This window comes from Helianthus annuus, chromosome 17 (genome assembly GCF_002127325.2).
Source record: "Helianthus annuus cultivar XRQ/B chromosome 17, HanXRQr2.0-SUNRISE, whole genome shotgun sequence".
Lineage (NCBI taxonomy): Eukaryota > Viridiplantae > Streptophyta > Magnoliopsida > Asterales > Asteraceae > Helianthus > Helianthus annuus.
The window spans coordinates 94343287-94353664 of NC_035449.2; the positions used below are offsets into that span (position 1 = coordinate 94343287).

Sequence of the window (10378 nt, forward strand, 5' to 3'; positions counted from 1 at the left end):
CTAGAAAATCAGTCCATTTTGTCTGTTAGATTGTCCAGAAGTCCAAAAAAGTGAAGAAAAAGGCACTGATTCAAGTGTATTGACTCATCACTGGCTCTGATACCAATTATAGGATCGTTTTACCGACCAAATGAGTCAATCAGAGGCAATACACACTATTTGAGAGGCAGAATCAAACAAACAGCTTTGAATCAGTAAGAATGGAGTAGAAAACAGAGATATCACTTTAAAACAATCTTCTCATTCAAATATCAACGTGATTACACAGTGGAATTTTGGCAGCACTTCGTGACACAGCTCCAAATTCCGTATGAAATGAGAAGACAACACACATATATAGGCCCTTAATTTCGCAAGAACCATAACATCTCAGTTCAAATGGAATTACATAGTGTAATTCCGTGCGGAATTAGGTGACACAACTTTCATGCGAAATTACATAAACAACCCATAACTTTACAGATTTGACACTTTAGACCCCTATACATTATGACCTAGACTTAAGACGTAGGCTTTAGACATCGTGCACCAACATAATGGTTCACCATCCTCAGGCTTCATTAGTAGAGGTGCGGTTGAGAGATACTGCTTCAAATCCTGCAAGGCTGCTTCATGCTTCTCCCCCCATTCGAACTTCTTATTTTTCTTCGGGATATCATAAAACTCCTTGCACTTTTCGAGGATCTTGAAATAAATCTGTTTAATGCTGCTACTCGGCCTGTCAATCTTTGTACATCTTTCATGTTGGAAGGTGATTTGATGTCCAGGATGGCTCTGATCTGTTCTGGGCTTGCTTCTATCTCTCTTTTAGTCACCATATATCCTAGAAACTTTCCTGCCCCCACTCCAAAATGGCACTTAGCAGGATTCAGCTTCATGTTATACTGATCCAGGATATCAAATGCTGCTTTAATATCTTGGAGGTGATCCTCAGCCTTCTTAGATTTTACTACCAGGTCATCGATGTACACCTCCATAGTGTCCCCCAGTTTGTCTTTGAACATCATGTTTACCAATCTTTGATATGTTGCACCTGCATTTTTAAACCAAAAGGCATAGCAGTGTAACAATAAATACATGTTGGTGTCATGAAGGCAGTATCCTCCTTGTCTGAAGGTTCCATCTGGATCTGCTGGAATCCTGAGGATGCATCCATAAAGGTTAACATCTCATGGCCGGCAGTAGCATCCACCATTGAGTCAATATGAGGAAGAGGAAATGGGTCCTTAGGACAAGCTTTATTCAAGTCTGTGTAGTCTACACAGACTCTCCATTTCCCCTTTTTCTTTTGTACCACCACTACATTTGCTAGCCACCTTGGAAAATTGACCTCTCTGATCATTTTGGACTTCAATAACCTTTCTACTTCTTCTTGAATAATCATATTTCGTTCTAGAGCGAATTTCCTTCTCTTTTGCTGAACAGGCTTGAATGACCTGTCAATACCGAGCTTATGTGTTATAATATCCTTGGAAATACCTGTCATATCCTCATGCTTCCATGCGAATGATGACATCCTGCATTTCAAAGAGTTAGTCAATTGGTCCTTAATATCCTGAGGGATATTGGTTCCCACGAGCACCGAGATATCCGGATTATCCTGATCTAGGATAATTTTCTTTACATCCTGCTCCAAAGCCTCCGCAATATCCTGGGCCCGTATCTTTAATTACTATGCTGCATTAGGCTTGGCAGAGGATTTCATGGAGGATGAGTAGCACTCCTTTGCCTCCTGCTGATCACTATCCACTTTGACAACTCCCCAAGGTGTGGGGATCTTGATGCACTGGTGATAGGTTGATGGCACAGTTTTCATATCATGGATCCATGGCCTGCCCAATATGATATTGTAGCATGATAGGGAGTCCATCAGACAGAAGCGCTGTATTGAGTTGACCCCTTCAACATATACTGGTAATTTTATCTCTCCTACTGTGTTCCTAGCTTCTCCACTGAAGCCAACGAGTACAGTGGATTTTGAAGTGATATCCATTGGAGATACATTCATCCTTTTCAACGTATCTAGTTGGATTATGTTGACGGAGCTGCCATTATCCACCAGTATCTTGCGTACAAAATGGTTAGCCACATATAATGTTATTACCAGAGCATCATGGTGAGGATCCTGGACAGTATCCCTGTCATCATTATCAAAAGTGATCACTTTGTCAGTTGTCATCCTGGTTGGTCTTTCTCCTCTTTCGGCTTTAGCCTCCTTTGCATGTCTTTTGGCTGCGGAATATGAAGTCCCGCAAATGTCGGATCCTCCTGAAATAAAGTTAATTATCTTGGCATCCGCAGGAGGTGATGCTGCTCGTTCAGGATCCTTCTTAGTATGCTGACCCTTGTTCTTCTTTTTTTCTCAGGAGATCCTTCAGATATCCCTTGCTTAAGAGGTAACTTATTTCTTTCCTTAGGGGAATGCAATCCTCAGTAACATGTCCGAAATCCTCGTGGAAGGCACACCATTTGGACTTATCCTTCCAATCAGCTTTTTGTTGATTCTTCCGAGGCCACCTGGCTTTTCCTCCTAAACCCTGCATAGCATACATCAGTTCAGGTATATTAACAGAAAAACAGTATTCGGATAATTTAGGATACTCCTCAGGATCCTCATCTTCAATAGCATTCACTCTTTTGTTATCATTTCTACCATATGGCTTGGAGCGATATGGTTTAAACGAGGATTCTGATTTCCTGTTAGTTGACTCATAGGTTGTGGATGAGTTCATCCTTTCTTGCATCTTTTTATCATCCTCCAGCCGAATATAGCTTAAAGCCCTGTTTCGAGCTTCATCTAGGTTCCTGCATGGGTTCATTACAAGATCCTGGTAAAATTGGGAATCTTTTTGCAAACCCATCTTGAAAGCCTGCACAGCTGTTGCAACATCAAGATGTGGGATATCTAAGGATTCCCGACTAAACTTGTTCACATAATCTCTTAAAGATTCCCGAGGTCCTTGAGTTATCCTGTAGAGATCACTTGTTAGTTTTTCAAAACTTCAACTGCAAGAAAATTAACTATTAAATAAATTCACTAAATGAGCAAATGATGTAACTGAGTGAGGGGAACATTTAAGAGCCATTTTAAGGCTGATCCTGTTAAGGTAGAACCAAAACCCTTGCACAAGCATGCTTCTTTGAGATCTGGAGGGATAGGGTTGATTTCCATCCTTTCCCTATGCTGGTCAATATACTCCTCAGGATCCGTGGTTCCATCATAGAGTTTCATGTTGGGGGTTTGAAATCTTTTTGGGATTTCAGCATCACAAATAGGATGCGCAAACCGGGATATCCTGTGGCTGTCCTGGGATACTTCGGGAATTGGTTGGACCACCCCAGGCACACTGGATATCATGTCTTTTAGTTTCTGAAGCTCCCTAGATAATGCTGATGTCACACCTGCATCTTGCAAAGATCCAACACCGTTACTAGCAAGAGTATTATTATTAGATACATTACCGGTCTGAGGATTCTGGCCATATCCTGAAGCATATCCTGAGCTTCTCACAGTTGATATTCTAACTGAAGAGGGTATCTCAGGAGTATGATTCTGGGAATGGTTAGACACAATATTTCCCCAGTTATCCTCGGTAAAAACTGCAGAACTGAAGTTCAAAGTCCTGGGTTGCAAAGGAGTGATAGTATCCTCAACGGGCCTGCTAGAGCTGGATTTCAAGAGTTGTATTTCTCTTAAAATCATTCGGTTGGCCTCCTGCTGCTGCCTCATTTGTTCCTGTATACTACCAAACAAGGTTAGAATTTCTTCATTAGAGGCCAGAACAGGGGCAGATCCCTGAACACTCCGAGTAGGTATAATATCCTGAGGCTGCGAGGAGGCTTGCATCCTTGGAGGAGGTGGAGGGAGCACCGAACCAATTGTTGCAGAAGTTGTAACAGACACGGTGGAAGAGCTCATGCTTGGTCTCGAGGCCATTGAAAATAATGTAGCAATAAGCTTTGAAAATAGAAAACCAAGTAATGATTTCGCTAAAGTTTTTAGTAAAAATAGCACCACTTGCCCCACGGTGGGCGCCAAATTGTTTTGGTCAAAAATTACCTAAGCAATTTAGTGATCAAATTAGTTAAGTGAGGTAGTGTGCTAAGAAAGTGTATCGGAAATATGTTTGTTAACTTGTTTGTAAAAACAGTTTCAGGATATAGCTCAGGATATCGAGTTATATCTGTGATCAAACAATGAGCAAAAAGTAAAGGGGGTGACACGAGATATACGAGGAAAGCCCTTGATCAATTTAGATCGCCGGCACAAAACCTCGGGAGCTGACAATCGCAGCTGCCTTGTTCTTTTTATTATTTCAAATGTCAGGATACAGTGCAGGATATTGATCAGATCGCTAAGTGTTACAATGCTTTTTGTGAAAGTGAGAGTTGCGAGAGAGTTGAAGTGTTAGAGAGCAGTGAGTGTTGTTGTGTCCTATTCGATCTGATTTATCCATCTATTTATAGCTAGTAAACGAAAACAAAATCTCCTATAAATATGGGATGCCTTCGAATATTCCCTTGTTAACGTTGGAGACCAAGTAAAGCGGCTTCAACGTCTTTCTTCGAACAACTTGGACCGAATCTTCTAGGGAATAGGTCTTTATGAACGTTGCAAGCTTAAGCACGAGCTCCTGCACATAATAGGTCTTTTGTGTTTGCTTTTTGTTTTTGTTTTTACCTTAATTTTTAACATACAAATTTACAAACTTTTTTAAATAGTTTTCATGCTTATTATTAATATAATAGTTTTCATGCTTATTACTATGTAAGGTTTCGATAGATCTACGTTTCAAATAGGCGGTAAAAATTCGAGTTATTTTACATTTCTCCATTGCCACAATACACGGTACCATTTGTTTAACTTATAAAACACTATTTTCTTGACTTATTTTTAAGCGTCTCAACGGAAATTTTTCTCAATAATGAGTAATGTTAAATATTATAAGTTTTCGTGCTTATCTTTGTGTGTGTTTTCAGTTGGGATATGTTTTGACGTAAATTTTGTTTAGAAAAGTCGAGTCCAATATTTAACAATATTAATTTGAGTTACTTTAAGTTGTGATACCGTCGCTTCACGCGGCGGGTTTACAATACTAGATAACAAACATTTTACATTTTGTGTTTTACCTTTTATAACAAACTACTTGGTTTTCCTATACCTTTTTTTACATATTTTATTATATATATTTTTTTTGTATAAGTTTACAAATTCTTACCAAAGGCTACAAAACTAAAATTATTATTATTATAGATATACACAAATTATTATAAAATTTCTAACTTATTTTATAAATATTAAAAAACAAACAAATAAAATACCCCCCCCCCCCCACACACACACACACACACATTGTTTTATGCTCCTTTGCCAAGGATGGCATCACAAAAATTTGTGAAGGATGCCCTCACCCAAACTTTCATCAAAAATCAACAAATCAATAACATAAATGAAGTTGCAGATAATATAAAGATCCACTTGACGGATGCATGATTTATACATCAACTATGTGATGATTCCTTTGATACTAGTATTCACTTAATGGTAAGATGCTTAGCATTGCTGGTTTTTACGCGATCAAACAGATTTAAATAAGTAGTTAGTAAAATTGCTTAGCTTGTCCCTTGAATATAGATTTAGAATATAGATTGCGTGTAGTGTCTATCCTAATTCTAATATCTTGTTACGAGTGAAGTAAAAACTGTGTATTTCATTAAGCTTATTTGCTAACATCCATCTAGAAAGTTCATAAGATCTAATACACTCGCAAATCGTTGTGAGATCAAGTTCACACCGTAATAGAACAAGGAACATGTTCACACAGAAGATACTAGAAACAAGAACCTGAAAGAACATACAGCCCCCACAGACCGAGTCGCGGTTACTTGGTTTGCATGTAATCCCACCTGTAAAATAAAAGAAAGGGACAGTAGCTATAAGATTTGCAGTGTAGTCATTAAACAAGCCTTGCTAAGCCCGAGTTTCACTTCTTATTTTATTTAAGAACCAAGAGAGATCGAGCTTGGCTCGTTTTGAGCTCTGTTTTCAAGCTCAAACTCGGGCTTCAACCGTTTTCATGCTTATTATAATTTTTCAACCTCGACTTTTTAACGCAAGTCACCGTCTTACAAATTGGTTAGCTAATGAGTAAAGAGAAATATCATGTTTAAAGTACTTGTATAATTTTGGGTAACACTATTTGTATAATAATTATATTGCAACCATATTTATTTCATAATAAGTTTAAATTATTGTCTGTATTATTAAGTTAAATTATGTTGTATGCTACCCAAATATGACACTTTTGAGAATGGCACTCAAACCAAATTGCATCCCTCCCATTCCACTCTGCTGTCATTCCTATACCCATAGTTATTCCTTGCTGCAAACCAAACACAACCTAACGGTTTTTTTAGAGTAAAATGCACGGATAATCCCTGTGTTTTGGTGAAATTTCACCTTTAGTCCCCAACTTTTCAGAATTACACTCTTAGTCCCTATTGTTTGACAAGTTGTTACTCGGATAGTCCCTAAAGCGGATGAAGGTTACTCGGATAGTCCCTGTGGTTTGACAAGTTGTTACTCGGATAGTCCTTGTCATTTCACACCCACTTAACCAGAAAAACTAACCTCCATCCGCTTTGGGGACTATCCGAGTAACAACTTGCCAAACCACAGGGACTAAGAGTGTAATTTTGAAAAGTTGGGGACTAAAGGTGAAATTTCACCAAACCACAGGGACTATCCGTGCATTTTACTCGTTTTTTTTTTTACTATGTTCACATTATGTTGTGTGCTTTATTTATACCCACAATATCCAAGGTATCCTAGGTGTAAAGCTAAGAGTCACTAGTTATCGTCTCCCACTTCCAAAACGTATACATCCCTGGTTTGCAATATCATCAATCAAACAAATTGGAATCAAATATTATTAAGCACAAACACAATAGGAGGGCCAAAATTCACTGACAATGGACACTCACAGTGGATAGGCATAAGAAAAACGCACAATTCTATCTTTTTAACAGTTGAAAAAGATGCTTAATTGCTTCATATTTGTGTAAGATTATGAAAGACTGAATGATCATTATTGAATGAGTAGGTTACCATATATAGGGATTACGAGTAACCCTAGAAAACTAACTAAGCCCGTGGGCCCATATTCTAATAATTTGTTTTGTTGGTCTTGCAACAAATTTGAAGCATTCAATTTACACTTCTATGTGCCACGACTTCTTGAAGATGATTTACAATGGAATACACTACATTTGCTTGCCTTGGTGATACAAACCATTATGAAAGATAACTATTTTATGCTTTCAAGTTATGATTTTCATTTATAATTTACTCAGTTGTGTTTTAAGACTTAGTATCATTTCCACTTGTTTGTCTCCGTGGTCCTTTACAGCTAATTGATTGTTATTGTTGGCAGTGAATATATATGTAGGATCTACGTACTTAGTAGTAGTAGTTTATAACTAATGGTCTATGACTTGAGAACTTTTGCACGGAATTAGGTTTCTACAGTTAATTCAACACAAATCAGTAATTGCATACAAGAGATCTTGTGGTGTTGATTATTCGGCATACATAACATAATTGATCTAGTTTATCTAGCGTTTGGGGATTACTAACAAGAGAACTCTAGTTTGAACTAACCTGATCATAGTTGTCGATAGCAAATAGCAACAATGCACCTATAGGCTACGTAGCGAATAGCGACGACTATTTTATAAATAGCGATTACACTAGAAAAAGAATTTTGAAAATTTTTATATGTATATTACATCAAAATACCCTTGTATATATGCTATTTTACATGTATATTTAACAAAAACCTATAAATCCAGCTATTTTATAGCTATATCTAATTGCTATTTACATCAAAAAAAAAAAACAGTCGCTATCTTCACTATTTATCGCTATGACCCATATAGCGACACTACGTCGCATGGCTACATAGCGCGCTATAGCGGTCGCTATAGCCGCTATTAACAACTATAATCCACTTTCGAATTACTCTACAAATATAATCCAGCAACCATAAACTATGTCCCCAGGACCCCATCTCTTATTTGAAGCCAAATTACACGTCTATGAGACTAGATATACCACTAATCGGTATGTTACTCATAACTTAAAAACAAAAGTATATTTGTTTAATCCCAACCCAACTAGCAATTAAGAAGAAATGAGCCTTTGAAAACATATTATCCTAGCATTTTTAGGCTTGTAAACAAGCCTAACGAACACAACCGAGGCATGTTGGTGTTCATTCATTTACCTTAACCAACAAACAATCAGACACATATAACTATATGCATATGGTTTTCTTGTTCATGCTCGTTCGTTAAGAAAATGAACGTGTTCGTATTCATGTTCATTTATGTTTGTTCGTTGATAGTACAAAGAACGGTTCGTGAAAGTAAACAAACACAAACGATTTTAAACAAACGAACATAATTGACTGAACACCAACTAAGATTAAAATGTGAACATCCGTCGGTTTGGCCTAAACGGCTAAAGTTAATAAAACTAATCGGGTGATATTTTACTTTCATAAATTGTAATGGGCCAAAAATATATAAACAAAGGTACAAAACAAACGTAACGAACATAAATAACCTATTTAAATGAATGAACGCTCACGAACATAAATGAATGAACTAGACATGTGTTCATGTCCGTTTAATAAATAAACGAAACAAGGCAGATTACTCATGTTGATGAAAGATTAGCTCACCATTAATAATACAATGACAACTAAACACTAATCATAAAGCAAGACCGGCAATGTTGAATAACAAAAACGTTGAACTCACCAGATTGTTGTAGTTGTATACCGTAGCTTTTACAACTTCTTGCGCATAATATACACATCAGACTCTTCATACGCATAATCCAGGTGAAGATGCTCATGAGGCACCTTCTCAACATTAAAAATCCGATAACACTTCTCCCAAAACAAAGCATGGGCTTCAGGTGACCTAACCTGATACCCTAACAACACCACACCTGAATCACTAACCATCTTTTCCATCGCCGCCAGCAACGGCCCCACCGATTCCTCTATATACACCACATCAGCCGCAATTACGATATCAAACGGCGGTTTTAGGGCTTCAATTTGGTCTGAATTGTTCCAATGAAGTTGAGCTATTTTTAACATCTTACCTGTTCAGGGGTAGATAAATATTAGTTTAAGGGTAGTATGATAATTTTATTATTTAGGGTTTGTTAACATCATAGTTATCTAAGAGGCTAGGCGTACCCAAGGCGCATAGGCCTCGCCTGGGGCCTAGGGGCAAGGCGCAAATAAAAGCGAGGGCTTGAGAAAGAAACGCACTTGGATGGAAAAAAACATATTATGTATTAGAATAATACTATTCTTCAAGTAAAATACACAAAAGCTATTATATAACATTCATAGTGAAGATTCATATGCAGTTCCAAAACATTTAATATTATCTAATTAGTACCAAAATTTGTAAAATAGTGAAGATTCATATGCAGTTCCAAAACTTGAAAGTTCTAAACGAGATTAGAAATCCGGATGAAAGTTGCTTCATTTATTTAGGATTGTGAAAGCTGATATTGTGGAGAAGATCGCGTTAAATAATAAAAGAAAAAGAATAAACTGGTATCCGGTTAGTGAATAATACCTACCTAAGATAGGTTTGTTGCGTTTCAAGTTGTGCTTGAGTGCGGGCATGACGGGTGCGATGTCGGTGAGGACGATGTCTTTGAGGCCGAGGAGGTAGAGGCCCATGGCAGCGACGCCGCAGCCGGTGCCGAGTTCGACGGCGCGTTTGTTGGTGAAGTTGAATAGGATTGAGTAGGGGTTGTCGGAAGTGGAAGTGGAAGAGTGCCAGCGTTCGATGAACTTGACGAGGACGAGGGAGCAGGGCCAGACGGTGGTTCCGACGTGCATAGAGCCATTGTCCTGGTGGAATGAGAGCTTTGAGTCGCCCACGGTCAGCTCTATCACCGGCGACTCTGTGAAACGCATTGTGTACTGCGTGTGTGCCCTCTGCTTTTTTCTTGCTTTTGTCTCAAAAACTAATTTGGGCTTTTGTAAAATTGTAGGTTTATGTTGGCCTTTTTAATTAGATAAGGTCCAAAAGTCCACGCATTTGGGCTTCTTTCATTTATTAATTTTAGATCTAAATACCTGGTTATTCATGTGCTTTGTTATCTTTATAGATTTATTCTCAAAAGTTTAATAATTACAAAGTTGGTCTCACTTATTGCAATTTTTAAACTTGAGTGATTCTTATCGTTAATCTAAGTTAAATTTCCCAGTTAAGTATATGTAGAATGTCTATTTTACCCCTGAACATTAAAAAAGTTATAACACACAAACCCACCTTCTTCCTC

General features: G+C 37.8%; 1 protein-coding gene across 1 annotated transcript; it reads right to left on the minus strand.

The window, feature by feature from the left end:
• Positions 1–5691: 5691 nt before the first annotated feature.
• Positions 5692–10055, minus strand: LOC110921612. Its single transcript, XM_022165962.2, has 3 exons — positions 9668–10055; positions 8824–9175; positions 5692–5907 (listed from the first exon to the last, which is right to left on the minus strand). Exons 1-2 carry the CDS (start codon positions 10008–10010, stop codon positions 8853–8855), a joined length of 666 nt encoding a protein of 221 aa, XP_022021654.1. The 5' UTR covers positions 10011–10055; the 3' UTR covers positions 5692–5907; positions 8824–8852.
• Positions 10056–10378: the final 323 nt, after the last annotated feature.